Consider the following 17,152-nt stretch of genomic DNA (forward strand, 5'->3'; position numbering starts at 1 on the left):
ATCAACTGCAATGACAAGTCCGCGAGAGACCACCAGCCACAACAGCAAAAAATACAATCATTAATGCATGACGGTATTAAAACCTAATCCCGTAAAACATCGTAACCTCAATCAATAGACTTTGAAGACGTCGAGACGCCGAGTTGACACATGTTTTCGCCGCATCCAGATAAGTCAGGAGGCATGTTCCAGGTGCGAGACGCTGTTGCCTTTACAACTGTTGACGATACTCAAAGGCGAGCCTCGTCTGTAAATTTGAAGATATAGGATCTGTCTGGGCATATTTTCAAGTTTTCTACTACAAACTTCCACCTCGAGAGACCTGATGAGCTTCTGAGTAGTGCACTGAGAAATCATCCATTAGCAGACTCGGACATCCCGCCACGATCGGGTGAAATTAATTCAAGAATGACCTTTCGTGTATTGCTCCGCTTGCACTCTATATCCCGCGCCATCTTTTACATTTGGTCTATCTAGGTCACTAGCGAGACGTTCAATTCCGATTAGACCAGATCACCACAATCCACCGACGTGAACCCCTCACAGCCCACCCGGTACGTGGACCACTGTTGTCCTCAGCATCTCCGGTTTATTCTGGCCGGATATCCCACAGGTTCCCTACTCGGGCTTGCGACGACGCCATTTAATAATCGCAGGATTCATCGGTCGGGAGAACATTGACTGTGGACGACTATTAGCGCACAGAGTACATGAGAGGATACATCAGAACTCACCGAATAATCTGTTGCCGGAATCGGCGCCTTGGGGTCAACTTGTTCGATGTGAAGCAGTCTCACAAAGGTGGCGACAATGGCGCCGAGTTGCGCATACGCATAGTGCTCGCCAACGCATCGATGTCTTCCAGCACCAAAGGGTAGATACGGGCTGCTCACTGCCTTGCTCATCATGCCAAACCCGTAATCAACCTTTTGCGAATCATCCACTGGCTTCTCGAGGGGGTCAACCTTGTCCCAGCGATGGGGATCCCACTCCAGGGGTCGAGGGAAGAAGTCTTCAGATCGTGCAAGAGTGCCAGGGGATGCGAGCAAGGTGTGCGATGGAGGGACAACCCATTCGGTGCCTGGTACAGGCATGGGGGATTTGACTTCGCGCATGATCGAGTGGATGGGGCTGTGTAGACGTAGAGTCTCCTTGATGACTTGACCGTTAAGCGTCAGCTTCTGCACGTTTTCCCAAGTCAGCGGAGCTGGTGGTGAGCCAAGAACCTCAAGCTGCTCTTGGTACATTTCCTCGACCAGATGCGGCTTATGGGCGAGGTTGAGGAAGAGCCATGCGCCACTTGCTGCTGTGTTGTGCTGACCACCCATGAGAATAGCGATCAACAACCGCGCGACATGTATGTCCGGGAGAACTGTGCCATCCTTGTACTGTGCATCCATAAGGGTCCAGATCATATCGGTCTCGTCACCTTGATTCCCTTGTTCGCGACGCTGTCGAATAATTTTGGCAAACAATCCCTCCATGACATTGCGGGCGTGGTCGCGACGTCGGTTCTGCGGCAGAGGAAGCCACGGCATGACAAAATTGATGGGCTGGAATCCATCGTCAAGGTGGCGGTAGAGAAGAGCAAATGTGCTATCGAACATGGACCGGACCTCATTTCCCAGCAGCGAGCCAGAAGCCGTGTAGATGGTGATTTCAGCCATGACCTCGGTGATGTTGACTTGTCCAGTTTCTCCTTTGAAGTAGGGCGAGGTGTTGACATAGTCTTCAACTTCCTTCACAAACTTTGGGATATAAGCACGCAACGCCTCTGTAGTCAGGCCAAGTTTCAGAAGCTAAGAGTGGTCAGACTCGGACAAGAAATAGGTTGGGTGATAGCATACTCTTTTTTGATCCATGAACCTTGCATTGGAACAATCATATACCACTTCCTTACCAAACACAGGCGTCGTGAGCTTTCCATACACCTCCTCGGCGTTCAAATCAGCATGCTTGCCATTGAGGATAAACTCATTCCCTTTCTGTCCGAGGAAGACGGTAGTCGGCTTCCCGAGCAGGATGAAAGTGAAGCAGTCCCCATACTTGGCCTTGCAGTCAAAGAAGAACTTGTACGGATCGATTCCATACTGAACACTGCTGCCAATAAACGGAAATATGTGAAAGACGACGGGCGGGCGGTTCCGGTCGGGGAAGTACAGCTGCCCAATCACATTGCGGACAATGGCGATGACAACGACGAGGCCGATAGTAAGAGGGATCGAGATGGAGAGCGGCAGGGCTCGAAAGCTGCCATATAGAGACTCCATTGGAGTGTGCGTCGCAGCTTTTTGCCCTTTTGAGAGCACACCAAGAACAATTTTTACAAGTGGTCAGACTGTCAGCATCATCCGTTCGATTCATTTTACATCGCTATCGCCGGATGAGTAAGCTAGCGAACCAGGGCGGTGAAGGGGCTGGGGTTCACATAAGTGCAACGGAAGCTGCGATTGCCAGCTCTTCCCAATGTTTCTACTCTCTTGTAGGGCTTCTCATCCCGCCAGTCACCATTCTTATTACCCCAATTTATGTAGGCCTATGGAGACAACTTAATGGATCATGCGACTAAAAATTCTTATACGCCAAAAAGAAGGGGAGACAGAGGAAACAGTAAGCAAAAATGCCGAGAATTGGATTCGAACAAGAATACGACAACATCAGGCAGGCTGTACGTGGACCCATGAAATACTGTAAACGGTTAGCCCGTGTCACGCCTCAATCACAAGTGAGAGAGGCAGACTTGCGCGACAACAGCAGAAGAATTAAATCATTGATTGAAAGTAAAGATTGCAAAAAAAAAAAAAAGACCCAAGACTAGGAGTCGAACCTAGCTCCCCAGACCCAGAGTCAGGGCACAGTTTGACTTTGGCAAACTGCGTGTCACCGCAGGATGTTACCGCTACACCACCTCGGGCAGCAAATTGATCCACAAACTCCCTTATGCGGCTAGTCTATGTCACAGGACGGGATTTCCAGTACGTGCGCAAACAACAAGACATCATGCAGCATTGGCATAAAGAATGAAATCACAACGCACTAAGCAAATTGCTCAGAGTGAGAAAAAAGAAGCCCCAAGTCTAGGAGTCGAACCTAGCTCCCTGACCCCCTTATTCAGGGCACAGTTTTATGCTTTTTGAACTGCGTGCCAAACAGGATGTTTCCGCTACACCAACTCGGGCAGTGGCCTTATCCATAATCCACCCTTTATAGTTAGCGCCCTGCGCTTCATTGCACAATGGACTAGATTCACACACTACTGCACCCGTCTGGGATGATTAAAACAAGGCAATCGACCAACATCAGTGCCTGTTTGTTCCAGAACGTTGCAGTATTAAAAATCAAAGAGCGCCTTGAGTTTGGCAAGGGAGACAAAGGCTTTCAGGCTGATCCAACCTCTGTAGCCCCACGCCAAACTGGCCAGGTCACAAAGCCAGTAGTTCACCATCGTAGTCTGTAACAAGCAGAATACAGGTTGAGAGACAGTTGCAATTTTCTACAAGAGTCACATCAGAAATCATGTAATTAAAAGTCAATTTGGGTTTATGCCTAGATCAGTTTCACCCCGTTCACTCCCTCCTCTCATCCACTCTGGTCGATAACGCCCTTCTCCTTGTCATCCCTCCGCCGGCGAGAGTTAGTTATAATGCTCTCTGCCTGTTCCCCCAGAATAACGTCGAATTTCTATCACAAAGAGTCAGGATTTCAATATTTAATTTACATAAACATGATGTACTTACCGGTCCCTCGAAGCGATGACCGTAGAAGAGCCAGTAGAGGGCAATAAGGACCACCAAGATGCCAATAACGACACACACATAGTCTAGGGTGTGTTAGCACAGCATACACGAGCACTCCATCGGCAACACTTACTCATTGTGTTTCCCGAAACCGGAATTGCTGTCGGAAAGCAAAAGAACTAGTCGGGGTCAGAAAAATACTGGAACAAAGTCGAGTCGGACTTACAACGGAAGTGACGACGACGAAAATGCAAGCAAGCCAGTTAACCGCGTATCCCCATCTTCCTAGCTTGAAAGGTGTGTCTGCATTCTGGTGCGCCTTTAGAATTCCCCGACCCCGGATAAGGAGGGTGATGACGGGGAATGCATAAGAAACGTTGAGCAAAATCGTGCACGAAGAGATGTAAGCTCCAAAGGCCACACTAGGACCCAGGTACAAAAGACCAAACGCAACATTAAAAAGGTAGCAGAGCATAATTGCTCGGATCGGGACATTCAGACCAGGTTGAATGTGGGCAAAGTAATCTGGAAAGATGATGCCCTTGTCACGAGCCATGGCAAAGAGGAGTCGGCTTGCGCTTGTGGTGCTTGCGTTTGTCCCGTTGATGAAACAAACTGCTAGCATAAGGGTCAAGATAGTGGTTGCTGCTCGGTTCTTTGTTGCCAAGAGGATCATCTCGACGATGGGCATGCCGGTGGCCGATGAGGTGATTGCAGCAATATCAGGGAGACAGAAGAGCATGATGAGGATGAAGGCGCCGCCCCTTTCGCATCAGTTAGCAAAGGTGCATAGAGAAGAGTTGTTCGGAAGACTCACGTAACTCCACCAACTGCAATGGCATATACCATTGCTCGGGGTGCATCCCTAGCAGGGTTTGGCATCTCCTCAGCCATATGCAGCACGACATCAAAGCCAATAAGTGACAGTGCTGACTGAAGCAGGCCAAGGATCCATGCCATGCCATCAGACCAGCCAGTCTGGTTATCAAAGTTTGTAAACACAAAGGACGCATCGCTCTTCTTGGACATGGCGAGGAGGACGATGCCGATGATGATGACGCCCAACACGGACCAGAAGACTGCTCAAGTCAGATGGGAACTGCTGGAATTTAATGGGAGACTTACGTGCTGCATCATTCCATCGGCCGAGAATTCTGTTGCCAAAGATGTTGGCGATGGTTGCAAAGGTGAGGATGGCTAGGAAGATCAGGTAGGTGCTCCACTGAGTCACGACAAACTTGTCGTTGGATGCCACGACAGCAGCGGCACAAATGAACTGGGCTATCCCAAGTTAGCATATATACGACACGGAGATTGATCGTAAATACCAGCAAAGAAGCCCTGGACGGTGACAACGACAAGCCAGCCGCCAATGTTGATCCAGCCGACCCAGAAGCTCTACAACATGTCAGCAACGTAGACAAGCAGGGATGTATATGTCCATACCATGACCCGCCTCCATCTCTCAGTGCACAAGGCAAATACAAAATGGTATTGTCCACCGGCCGTTGGCCAGATGGCTGCCATTTCTCCAAGGCTCGAGGTGAGGGCAAAGTTGCAGAGGACGCAAAAGATGAAGCCGTAGACAAGGGATACGGCACCGCCCGAGGGGAGGACGAGACCGATGGATCCAGCGAGGGCAATCCAAGTACTGCACACCAGTCAGTCATCGAGCATTCTGTCTGAGGAGGAGTACCTACTTGAGGATGGCAAAGGCCATGGCCACCATGGTCAGCCTCGACAGTCGAGGCTGCAGGTGGCCCTCATGGGGGTTCGATAGAGTCGATTCAGACATTTTTGATGGAAGTTGTCAGATGTGTTAAAGAGCTTTTGGCACGGGAACAAGCCGTCCATTTATCTTCCTCCAGCCGTCACACAAGCAACGTGTGTCAAAGACCCCCTCGTTGATCCTCGGACAGTTCGGACCGTGTCGGCCAACGGCACAATCAGGTCCCAAGACAAGATGAGGAGGTTGAAATTAGTTCTCTATCAAAGATATCGCATCGCCACAACGTCTAGCTTGACAAGGTGGCGCTCTGATAACGAGGGATGTTTACCGCTTCTGGTAATTTTGCGAGAATCTCCGCATTCCGGGTTGGCGGTGTCAAAACGCGGGGTGCAGTAGCGTCCTTTTGATGGATAAATGACGAACCCAAAGAGGTAATTTTGCGAGAGGTCCGCATGGGCAGCAAGGGTCGTGATCTTGATGATATCAACTCCCGAGATACAGGTACTCGAGGAATTTCCTTGAAGGGAAATCTGGTATCAGCAGGATGTTTATTGTGGCCATTTGGCTAGTTTCTTCTGGACGGTCCGTGGTGGTTGCAAAGGGTACATAATGGCTCCCTTTCCCCGTGAACGGCTATCAGCTCTTCAGGATTCCAATTATTCGCAAATTACCATTGTGCACTCTTTCAACATGTCTTCCAGAGATGGCTTTTCTTGGACGCAGGAGCAGGGTCTCAAGTCAGGTGTTCCCTGCATCGGTGCCATTCAACCTCCGACCAACCTCAACAATGCATCACCAGACGTCTTTGATGTAATTGTCGTTGGTGCAGGATACTGCGGACTCACAGCCTCTCGAGACACCTCTGTATCTGGCAAGTCTCCCTTTCTCTCATTGTTATAGCTGCCTACTAACATCATCTTCTACAGGCCTCAAGGTCCTCCTCCTCGAAGGTCGCGATCGCATCGGCGGCCGCTCATGGTCATCCAACATGGGCGGATACCCATTCGAGATGGGCGGCACATGGGTCTACTGGGGCCAGCCTAACGTCTGGAGAGAGATCCTCCGATACCAGATGCAGGATGAGCTTGAGATCTCGTATGACTTTACAGGAGGTGTCAACCAATACTTCCTGGCTGGTCCTGACGGCACCCAGCAGTTTAGCCACGAAGAAGAGGTCAGTACAGTCTTGCCCTAGCCTACTATCAGTTATTGACTATCATAGGACGCCATCATGGACTCTGGCCTCCGCAAGCTCGTCAACGTCGACGGCGACCTAGGCAGACGAGTCATCCCCTATCCCCACTCTGCCGCCTTTACACCCGAAGCCCTCCAATACGACAAGATCTCCGTCGCGGACCGTATCAACGAGATCAAAGACTCTCTAACACCCAACGAGCGCATCGGTGTTGAAGCCTTTGTTCTGCTCTGCAGCGGCGGTACCCTCGAGACAACCAGTCTTTTCGAGTTTCTACACTGGTGGGCTCTCTGCGAGTACTCGTACGACGGCTGCATTCGGTATCTGGTAAAGTACAAGTTTCGCGGTGGTCAATCAAGCTTTGCTATCCGCTTCTTCCGTGAAGCACTGGCCAGTGGTAACTTGACCTACTCCTTCAACTCGCCTATTGCCAGCGTCAAGAGCACAAAGGACGGCGTGACAGTAACCACTCGGGGAGGTCAGTCCTACCGAGCCAAGAAGTTGATCAGCGCCATGCCCCTCAACGTCCTGAACGCCGTCACCTTTGATCCTCCTTTGCTCCAGGGAAAGAAGACGGCTGCAGACATTGGACATGTCAACCAGTGTATCAAGGTTCACGCCGAGATTCGCGAGAAAGATTTGCGTTCCTACACTGGTATCAGTTACCCTCACAACAATCTCTACTACGCTCTTGGCGATGGAACCACACCAGCTGGTAACACCCATATCGTTGCTTTCGGTGGAACGCATCAGCACTTTCACCCTGAAGATAACATTGACGAGACCAAGAAGGCCCTGCAGGGGTTGGTTCCCATGGACATCCAGCGCATAGTAAGTCAAAAGCAAAAGATATAGAAGCTCATCTCATCTAACATCATTAGGTCTTCCACAATTGGTCCAGGGACGAATTTGCAAAGGGCGCCTGGTAAGTAACCTTGTCCTTGAGCATTGACCTTGACTAACACTTCTCAGGTTCTTCTCCGCCCCCGGCCTCCTTTCCAACCACCTCTCAGACATGCGAGCCCAGCAAGGCAACATTTACTTTGCAAGCTCAGACTGGGCTCTTGGCTGGCGAAGCTTCATCGATGGTGCGATTGAGGAAGGAACTCGCGCGGCCATGTCGGTTCGAAGGGACCTGGTTGAGTCTCCAGCGAAGCCTAAGTTGGCTTGAGACGGTCTTGTCTTTTCTTCGTTTGAAGTGATCAGTTAGGATCTCTTTCTTGTACACAAAAAGTATTTATAGCACTGCTGTACGTGTTTCATAGCTCATAGCATATCTTTCTTCGTAAAAGGTCGGGCTGGCCGTTGCATTCCGCTTTGGACATGGAGTCAACAACATTTATATCATTATCAATTTACACATGTTTTTGCATTCAAACAATCTCATCTGGTTTATCCCTAACTCTTTCAACCTTTACTCCAAGCCCAGAGGTCATTCTTCTCCATACGAGTCTTTCACGCTCCCATCTGAGAAAGACTCCAGCCAAATTTGTATATTTCGCTACCGTAGATGCCGGGTATTCCTTCTATTTAGAATAAGCTGTATAAATGCCAACAAAATAAACTAGGACATAAGAAAAGCAGGAAAGAAAACTAATGAAGATACGAGCCCAACTCAGTCACCAGACTCGCCAATGTAGCCTTTAACCTCCCTATGCCACCGTATTATAACCCTTGGAGCCAACAAGTGCCCGTAAAATCCAGAGTTTGCTCGATTCAAGAAACGAGTCAGACCAGCCCAATCATGTCTTAGTGCTCGGGAGAATTACCGCCCTCGTTCGACATGAGCTCCACCATAGACTCCCTTGACTTGGGTTGAAGGTTGCTCGGATACCATATGTAAAAGGCAACCATGACCAGAAACATCAACACCGAGTCAAAAACAAACGTCGGCCACTCGTACTGCTGAAGATATCCTTCCTTGTCCATAATGTACTCGATCACCCGAAAGACGTTCCGCACCAAGACCATCATCGATGTCCAGTAGAGCATATGCAGGCACGACTTCCACGGAACATGGCTCACGGTGAAGCTCTCAGTCAGATGAGCCTTGTACCGCAAGTGAAAGACAAGACAACAGATCATAAAGCCAATGAACAGAAGAACCTGGAGGATCAGCCCAGCAACAACGATTTTGTTGCCAGTCGCGACCCTGTTGTCGTCGTCGTCGGCTAGCATACCTGCACCGCTAGATTGAACGTTGAGAGTCGCCAAGTCGCCGAGGACGAATATGATTGTCGTCCAACGGGGAGAAATGAGCGAGAACTCTTCACCTTGGAGGGCTCTGACGAGACGGGAGTAGACCATGTACAGCGTTGCGGCGAAGAAGACGGGCGGTATGAGCAGGAAGATGGCCTGCATGATGTAAAAGATCAATGATTCAGTAGTGTTCCAAGCAGCTGCTCGAAAGATGTATCCAAGCACTTCACCTAAGACACGGCGTAAGCTAGCCGAACAGTTGGAGTCTATAAGCAAACTCACATATACCGCCAATAAAGAATGGCATGCAGAACCATAGTCTCGTCTTAAACATTTTCCATCCATGTGCCACGGTGATGACGGTGAAGAGGATGGTGAATGTTATGGAGCCCGGGAGACTGGGCACGTATTGCCACAGGTAGACAAGGCCCTTGTACTTTTGCAGAGTCGGCATGCTCAGAGGGGGGTTGACATTCGGTATTGACGCAGTTTGATGTTTGACCGTTTCGAGTGGGCAGTGATTTGATAACTCGGATATTGTTGGCTTGGATATGGTTCAATGGCGTGTTATCGGCGTGAAGAACTAAGAAGGGTGATCAGGGACGGTAACATCCCTTATAACCTCCACGATCTCATCCCATGCCTTTCTTCCCCATACGATCAACCAATAGTCTTACTCCCATCTCGGTTGCTGACACGCGTGTTCGTAGAGATGTCCTGCCACTCAACCTGGACATCCAAGCCCCATCCAGGGTAGATGGCAAAAAAGACGAACACGCGTGTTAGCTAATCAGATTTACAAGGGATCGCCCTGATCTGTTCCCGTGTTGGGTTTAGCTCCGAGTGGCTTGAACAGGGGTACAGCTCCTCTGACAGATTAGCGACCAAGTGCCCTTGCGACGTGATGATGCGTCTTTCCACAAGCAAGTCAGCTTCTTCACTCCTAATGTCTCTATCCACGCGTCCTTCTTCCTGTCGACTCTCGTATAAACATCCAGCTTTGTGGATCTTGGCCTGATCGCGCATTGCGCGGAGAGTACCTGTTCCCCCATCTTAATCATCCCCATCACACCACCCTCTACTACCAGATGCTCCGCCGTAGCCACAAAAAGTCCCGTAGAGGTTGCACAGAGTGGTGAGTTTTAAGGCTGTGGCTTGAATCCATGTACCCGGCTTTACCCCTGAGCATGTACTGACGTTGAATGACAGCAAGCAACGGCACGTCAAGGTACTTGCTCTAAACGATGCAACCTATATGTCTCATAGCCAACTCACATGTTTTTGACGAATCAGTGCGATGAAACTCGTCCGGCATGCCGTCTCTGCACCGTCTCTGGTCGTAACTGCAGCTTCACATCCCAAGCACTAACCCAGAACCCCTTGAGCTCTTCTCAAGATGAACGGCCAAAAAGTCCAGTCGACAGTCCAAGTTCGTCATCCGGTGTTACTCCAGCACCTGAAGTCACTCCCATAGCCCCAAACTCCGACGACATCATCAACCTGGCCCATATGGAACTTCTAATCCACTTAACAGCCGACAAGGGCGTGTTCAACCTCGGCGATGACCTCCAAGGCACCTTCTCAACCCTGTCCATTGCTCTTAAGACGGGTCTAGAAGCTCCATATCTATTATATCAGCTGCTAGCCTTTTCAGCCCGCCATCTAGCCTTTCTCAATCCAGATCGCGCCCCTCACTACCTCCACCAAGCTGTCACCCTCCAGACCCGCGCCGTATCCCTCTTCAACACCACCAGACCAGAAGTGAACCGCTCCAACTGCGTGGCAATCCTCCTCTTCTCGGTGGCTCTTGGTCATCACCTTCTGGCCGACTCTCTTTGCAGGCGGGAACCAGGGGGCTTGGAAGGCTTCCTGGCTCATTACGTGCAGTGTATAGAGATGAACCGTAGTATCTATACTATCGTTCGTGCTGCATGGCCATTGCTGTTGGAGTCAGAGCTGGAACCGATCCTTTCATGGAGCTCCGGCAACACTTCACAGCCTCCGAGAGGCAATCACTGCCAACGCATCAAGGAGCTGATAGAAAAAGCAGAAGGTCTAAGCCAGGAGGAGAGGGAAGCCTGTCTAACAGCGATCAACTACCTACAGCTCGGGTTCGACGCCTTGCCTGATGGGGCAAACCGGTTTGGGATGATATTCACATGGACGATGCTTGCACCGCCAGAGTTCACGAACCTGTTGGCAATCAGGAGACCCGAGGTTCTAATCCTTCTGGGCTATTACGCTTTGTTGTTACATTATGGAAGAAGCATGTGGCAGGTTGGCGATGCTGGAGTTTACATATTAGGTCTCATCGAGGAGTATCTCGGGTCCGAGTGGCATGAGTGGCTTGAATACCCACGATCAGCTATAATGAAAGACCTCGAATAGCGCCCTGAACAAAAACCGATACTTTGGCGGCCGGGTCGATGAAAAAGAGAGACACCAGTATAAACCTTTTAGCTTATCCTCCCCTAAAGATAAGGAATAGAGTAGAATAAGAATAGGCAAAGAAGCTTAAAGGCTTTACCTTATTATTGTATATCTTTAGCTAATTATTATGCTTGAGAGGAGCTAGGTGATTAACCATCTTGATATTCTGATGTCTCGTTTATTTCTCGACTCTCGTGCTTGGTAGACTTACATTGTGTTGCCGCCGATCTAAACCCAAACGTCAAGGTGAGAAATTAAGTTGCAGGTGGCACAGTAACTGGATCCAAAGCGGCCCGCATCTGCAACCGCTTTACAGACCAGGGCGCATGTCTGAGACGCTGTTTCAGATGGAACATTGCATGGCAACAGAACAACATGTTTGCTAGAATTGTGAAAAAGACTCTCATAAATAGACTATAATCAAGCGGGCTTAGAACTTTCAACGGATGTGCATGGTGTAGGTCAGGTGTGTAAACAATGGTTAACCCAGGAAGCTGAACCAAGAATCTTGGCATATGGGGTTGAATGTTCCAGCTGAAACGCCCCTGGATAATACTATTCTAGTTCCGAAGGGCAGTTTCATAGATCCTCGGCACTTGACTCTATTGACATACTGCAACATTACTAATAGGGGTTGACAATCACATGCATTTCTTCCTGCAAACTCGGTATTGATTTCGGCCATGACTCTTCAACACCATCCCTGTTGAGTAAAGCTGTCAGCACCAATCTTCACAAGCCCTTATTCTAGCAATTTATTATCTTAATCCAGTTAATGCACACGCAACTTTCACAAATACCGTCAGCAACCTCGATACTCTCCGGCGACCCCGGTTGAGGTGCCCATATCGGGCTCTAGCGCCCTCCAGGCTGTCAACCAATCTACCAATCACGAACCCCACGAATGAAGATTCGAGCTTCGTCTTCGTCACGGGGGCAAAAAAAAAGCCCCCACTCTCAGCTCTCGGCATGAGCCAATACAATAACCGACAACAACCTCGTCAAAAGCAAAGAACACAAGTCTCCAACCCATGCCTTGACCTGCTTGAACCCTGCCCCTTTGAGGACACGATAGAGACGTGGCTCTCCTGAACCCCCCTGCAGATGTCGTTGGCTAAAAGAAACAATGGTAGCCACCGTCCAACGCGTTATAAAACCCTGCCATGCTGACACCTCCAAGGATGCTACGAATGCTGCAAGCGGCGCCTCAAGTGCGACAAGACAGAGCCAGAATGCCTCAAGTGCCAGAAGAAGGGCATCTCCTGCTCCGGCCAGGGTCTACGGTGTCGCTTCAGTAGCCACATGGTCGTGAACCCCAGGACGCCAGGCACTCAGACGCTGAACCTCGCATCGAGGCCTAGTGCACCTCAGAGCAGCATCGTTTTCAATCAACCTGAAAAGAGCTATCGCTGGGTTGATGCTGGACAACGTGTCAAGAAGGGACGCGTTAGGAGATCCCAGGAGTCTGAGAAGTCTTCTTCTAGCAGCCCCGAAGCTGTGCCAGATTCGGCGTCTTCAAGCACTGATGACAGTGTGTCCGAGGTGTCAGACACACCATCCGAGAGATGTAGCGTCATCGTTCCTTATGCATATCAAACTCCCCTTCGTCCAGCACCGGACGAATCTTCCCGTCCTCATACGAGAATGCTCTTCAGTCATTGTATGCTCCCGCTTTTCAGACGCGTGTATTTCGTTGGCTAACATAGCTAGTCGCCAACACCGTAGCCCCAGCCATGGTTGTACTAGACATCTTCAGCAACGGCTACCGAGACATCATCCTCCCCCTCGCCTGCCAAGACGAAGTTCTTGAACGAGCCGTCTCAGTTGTATCCGCTTTCCATCTAGCACAGAAAGCCCCAGGACTTCGGCCTGCAGCGGAAGCAGGTCATCACGCCATCGTTACAAAGCTCCGCAGGGATTCTTTTAAGCTCACTCCGGAGCAACTATTTAACCCATATACTCTAGCGACAATCTTGGTCCTTCTCGTTGGCGAAACCATCACAGGCGCCGACAACTACACCTATCTTTTGGAGATGCTCAACTGTCTCGCCCAGTCTCCGGAATCCATTGCCGCACTTCCACAAAGCCTCAGGGAGTTTTTCTTGCAGCAGATCAAGATGTAATCCATTTCCCTTCCAAAGTTAAGCCAAGCATAACTGACCATCAAGCAGGTTCCAACTCTTCGGATTTCCCCTCTCAGATGAGAGAAAAGGACTCAATGTTCTCGCTAGCCCAGCCGACGACTACCTCGACTTCATGTCATATCCAGATCTCGGCCCAGATTCAGAGCACTACGCCAACATGGAGCTCATGAGATCAGCCATCCACGACGCCTGCGGGATATACCGAAGGCGCGCCGAATCCTCGCTCAGCCAAGACGAGTCCATCCACTTGATAGAGCAGATGCGGCAAAAAGTCCTCGGACTGGACTGTAGCACCAAAGGCGCTCACGCTCTTGTTTGGACATACTTCATCGCAGCTGCAGAGAGTACTCTTCCAGAACATCGAGAGTTCTTCTCTGGGCGGTTGAAATCGCTTTACCAGGTCACAGGTTTTGGTAGTATCCCTGTTGCGTTGCAAGCACTCAAGACTATCTGGTCTATGCAGGGCACTCGGAGATGGACCGAGATTGTTAGCACCGACACCCCCATATTGATCATGTAAATGAGTTACGGTTCATAAGGCGTGCCCGGCGCAACATAGTAAGGAAACCTACCAGTTTGGATCTGAAAAGAGGAACAACAGTCACTACTCGATGAGGTTCAGCTGGGAATCAGAACTCGTTACTTGTACATAATTCGATCATGATTCATGAATTTCATGTCATGCCAGACGCTTTTGATAAGACAAACGTCAAAACACCCAAAATCTTCAGTAGAGCGGGCTTGAAGCGGCCCTTAACCTCCTTTGCATCCATTCCAGCAAATGCAGCTCTGCATGCGTCGTGCTCCAAGATTCTCCTCTCCCCTTCATCCTTTGTGCTCATGCTTGGCCTTTTTCTTCGGTCGCATCTCAGACTGATACATCTGGAAAAAGTTCTCTGTCCCTGTGGGATGCTCCCCAGTCACATCGTGAAAGGCAGTGGTGGCGACGTAGTTGGTTTTCCCCTCACGGACAAGACTATAGTACTCGAGAATGTACTGCTGCTCAGACTGGTCAATGTCTGACTGCGTCTTGAGAACCTTTTTCGCTTCCGCTCTGTAACTTGAAGTTAGATCGCATCTTGTAGCATAGACTTCAGGACTTACTGGGCGATGTGCTCAAACTGCAACTCGGTTCCAAGGGCTTTGCTTGCTGCTGCTGCCAACTCCTTTCCTGCACAGAGCGTCGGTCCTAGAGGTCATCTGTGAGTATGAACAACTGAAATCAACAAAACAACTTACCAGTCACCACCATCATCTGTCCTCGATGCTTGTCGTCGAACCCATGCTTTCCCTTGCCTGTGAGTACATGGGCAGCGACATGGGCAACATCCTACCAGAAAGAAATTGATTAGTATGTCCTTGAGGTTGGCAACGACTTAGCCTTACACCAAGCGCTACTGGAGCAAACTTGTGCTTTTCGCCGATGGGGAGTGGAAGAATACCCTCTTCCTTAGCCTGCGGAGCGTAGAGAAGCAGGTTCTCAGCATAGAACCCGGCACTAAAACGTCAACAGACATTCCATCTCAAGCATGTACATAACTTGCCGGATAACACAAGCAGAGGTTCCCGTCGACGTGCTCGTATCTCCCTTGGATTCGAGCACCAAACTCTCCAAATCGATAAACTCCCTCAGTCGAGGTTGCTTATCCCTCTCTGCATAATCACAACCCGCCGAACTAATCAAGCAAACGTTCGGAATATCCGCCTTCTTCGCCGCCCTCGCCAGCTCCTCACAAATCTCAATCTTGTGCTCATGAGCCGGCGGAACCAGACAAATGGTATCACATCCAGTTTCCTTGAGGGCCTTTATCATAACTCGGAGACGGCCGGGTTCATGACGGACGATGGTGGCTCCCAGCTCCTTCAGTTCCTTTGCATGGTCCGAGTCTGGGTCCAAGGCCAGACCGACGACGCCGGAGACTTTTCTGGAAAAGTCTCTATGCTTGAGGATAAACTCGGCGATTAGGAAGCCCGTGTTTCCATCAGCGGCTGTGACGCAGACTTTTCGCGACGACGACATGTTTCGTTCGTATCTGATTTCAGTCGAGATAGTGTTGCAAGTGTTCCTCGCAAGGAAACCCGAAAAAATTGGCAGGCGGTTGTATTATAGCTCAACTTGACTGCGTCAGCGGCTCCTCTTTAAGGCAGTTTGATCTAGCTGCAACGTGGTATTCAAAATATGCCGAGCGCCATGCCTCCACGAAATGCGTACGAGGTGACATTGAGGTCCCCTTGCAGGACGGAGCTATTCATCCGACAAGCGCCATCTACGTAGGTACAGGTCATTATTGCACTGGATAAGGACAGAATACGACAAGGCTCCAGTTCAGACTGACGCCAATATTGCACCATCGTGGCATGAGGCTGAGGGGTTGGAAAGATTAACTTTGACAGCCAGCTTTATCACAATAAGCGGTACTCTCCAGGACTTTGCGGTCACTTATCCTCTAGACTTCAGTTGATTCACATTAACGTTAGAGTACTTGGGTCTTGAGTTGTTGCTGGACTGAGCACAAATTTACCTAATGATGCAGAGTCTTCTGTTTGGATAGCCAGTACAAATAGCAATGTATGAGACGAATGAATTTCAATTTCGCTTGTTGGCAAAGAGCTCGTCTATGCCTTTGAATCATATACCTTACGACTTTAGACCACCCTTGCGTCCAGCCTCCTTAGCCTTCTCACTACCAGGCTCAAAGGAACCTGATGAAGCCTTTCCTCCCTCAGAAGCAACCTCACGCTAGTACTGTCAGCAAATACTCTTCACATCATCTCGGTGGTTACAAACCAGCTTGTCGGGGTCCATGCTGGCAAATCCGCCAGCCGAGGCCTTGCCGCCCTTGGAAGCAATCTCTTGGACCTCCTCCTTAGGTCTAGGCGCGTTAGCGACACCATTTGGACATAGCGGATGGATCGGAAGCGCTCACCGGTTGGCAAAGTTACCGGGGTTGGTGTTCTCAGTCATGTTGATGGTTTGTATGCAAATTGGTTGCTGTAGTCGATTGAAGATGCTGTTGGGATACTGCATTCAGGAATTGCTTGAATCCCTATCCATATAAATACTTGTTGATAAGATCTGGAGCTCGTTGAAGCATATTCAAAGACGTTATTATGCATTTTGATGACGTCGATGACTCTGACGCCCTGACTAATTCCAATGCAAGCAACAGATAGTCGCCATGATACGGGATGACGTCTTTTTTGCAGAATTCCCTTGCTTTAGGTCGGCTTTGTGACGAAGACCATGCTCATGAAAGGTGATAATGACACCTGTGGTCACCGCTCAACCACAGGCCAAGACAAGGCTTGTCCGTCAGCATCATCATCGAAACAGCGTCACGGCGATCCATTCGATGATAACACTGATTATCAAGTGATCATCAGAGGAAAATGAGTGCATCGGTCGATCTCGATGCGTGACGTTTTGAACGGTTTCAGTTAATTACGCCATGTCGTCATCGAGTCGGGACATCACTTTTACCCCTGCGCAAGCAAAGTCCACCAGGCGGAACAAGATGACGCTAATCTCTTAACCGAGCCAAGCCCTCATAACGGTGTTATCCACTGTTGCTGTAGTTGACTGTTTACGCGAACTACAACGGCTTACTGGGTTCTGGTTCAGGCCAAGTGAGGATAGCAGGGTCAGGTTATCCACTGAGTACTGACAGACCATGGTATTAGAATAACAATCAAGGAGCTATCAATTCAAAGAATATTT

At 49.7% G+C, this 17,152-nt stretch overlaps 8 protein-coding genes across 8 annotated transcripts; 3 read left to right on the forward strand and 5 right to left on the reverse strand.

Annotated features, from left to right (window-relative positions):
* Window positions 1–618: 618 nt before the first annotated feature.
* On the reverse strand, window positions 619–2,300 carry NCS54_00743700 (Hypothetical protein; the record flags this gene model as incomplete). The annotated part of the gene is made up of 3 exons (XM_053152865.1): window positions 1,848–2,300; window positions 735–1,799; window positions 619–681 (listed from the first exon to the last, which is right to left on the reverse strand). Exons 1-3 carry the CDS (start codon window positions 2,268–2,270, stop codon window positions 619–621), a joined length of 1,551 nt encoding a protein of 516 aa, XP_053008840.1. The 5' UTR covers window positions 2,271–2,300.
* A 1,279-nt stretch (window positions 2,301–3,579) lies between these two features.
* Window positions 3,580–5,532, reverse strand: NCS54_00743800 (Hypothetical protein; the record flags this gene model as incomplete). Its single annotated transcript, XM_053152866.1, has 9 exons — window positions 3,580–3,681; window positions 3,738–3,820; window positions 3,871–3,916; window positions 3,964–4,501; window positions 4,555–4,816; window positions 4,863–5,018; window positions 5,066–5,135; window positions 5,184–5,388; window positions 5,438–5,532. 9 exons carry the CDS (start codon window positions 5,530–5,532, stop codon window positions 3,580–3,582), a joined length of 1,557 nt encoding a protein of 518 aa, XP_053008841.1.
* A 609-nt stretch (window positions 5,533–6,141) lies between these two features.
* On the forward strand, window positions 6,142–7,832 carry NCS54_00743900 (Amine oxidase; the record flags this gene model as incomplete). Its single annotated transcript, XM_053152867.1, has 5 exons — window positions 6,142–6,337; window positions 6,393–6,640; window positions 6,689–7,492; window positions 7,543–7,586; window positions 7,634–7,832. Exons 1-5 carry the CDS (start codon window positions 6,157–6,159, stop codon window positions 7,830–7,832), a joined length of 1,476 nt encoding a protein of 491 aa, XP_053008842.1. The 5' UTR covers window positions 6,142–6,156.
* A 578-nt stretch (window positions 7,833–8,410) lies between these two features.
* NCS54_00744000 (Hypothetical protein) lies at window positions 8,411–9,314 on the reverse strand (the record flags this gene model as incomplete). The annotated part of the gene is made up of 2 exons (XM_053152868.1): window positions 8,411–9,090; window positions 9,143–9,314. 2 exons carry the CDS (start codon window positions 9,312–9,314, stop codon window positions 8,411–8,413), a joined length of 852 nt encoding a protein of 283 aa, XP_053008843.1.
* Window positions 9,315–10,135: 821 nt separating this feature from the next.
* Window positions 10,136–11,248, forward strand: NCS54_00744100 (Zn(2)-C6 fungal-type domain-containing protein; the record flags this gene model as incomplete). The annotated part of the gene is made up of 1 exon (XM_053152869.1): window positions 10,136–11,248. One exon carries the CDS (start codon window positions 10,136–10,138, stop codon window positions 11,246–11,248), a length of 1,113 nt encoding a protein of 370 aa, XP_053008844.1.
* A 1,146-nt stretch (window positions 11,249–12,394) lies between these two features.
* Window positions 12,395–13,954, forward strand: NCS54_00744200 (Zn(2)-C6 fungal-type domain-containing protein; the record flags this gene model as incomplete). The annotated part of the gene is made up of 4 exons (XM_053152870.1): window positions 12,395–12,419; window positions 12,471–12,950; window positions 13,001–13,409; window positions 13,462–13,954. 4 exons carry the CDS (start codon window positions 12,395–12,397, stop codon window positions 13,952–13,954), a joined length of 1,407 nt encoding a protein of 468 aa, XP_053008845.1.
* A 305-nt stretch (window positions 13,955–14,259) lies between these two features.
* On the reverse strand, window positions 14,260–15,454 carry NCS54_00744300 (NmrA domain-containing protein; the record flags this gene model as incomplete). Its single annotated transcript, XM_053152871.1, has 5 exons — window positions 14,260–14,488; window positions 14,539–14,623; window positions 14,674–14,764; window positions 14,821–14,932; window positions 14,970–15,454. 5 exons carry the CDS (start codon window positions 15,452–15,454, stop codon window positions 14,260–14,262), a joined length of 1,002 nt encoding a protein of 333 aa, XP_053008846.1.
* Window positions 15,455–16,072: 618 nt separating this feature from the next.
* NCS54_00744400 (Hypothetical protein) lies at window positions 16,073–16,399 on the reverse strand (the record flags this gene model as incomplete). Its single annotated transcript, XM_053152872.1, has 3 exons — window positions 16,073–16,174; window positions 16,223–16,307; window positions 16,362–16,399. 3 exons carry the CDS (start codon window positions 16,397–16,399, stop codon window positions 16,073–16,075), a joined length of 225 nt encoding a protein of 74 aa, XP_053008847.1.
* Between the last annotated feature and the right edge of the window lie 753 nt (window positions 16,400–17,152).

Source organism: Fusarium falciforme, chromosome 5, assembly GCF_026873545.1.
Source record: "Fusarium falciforme chromosome 5, complete sequence".
In the NCBI taxonomy this organism is placed as follows: domain Eukaryota; kingdom Fungi; phylum Ascomycota; class Sordariomycetes; order Hypocreales; family Nectriaceae; genus Fusarium; species Fusarium falciforme.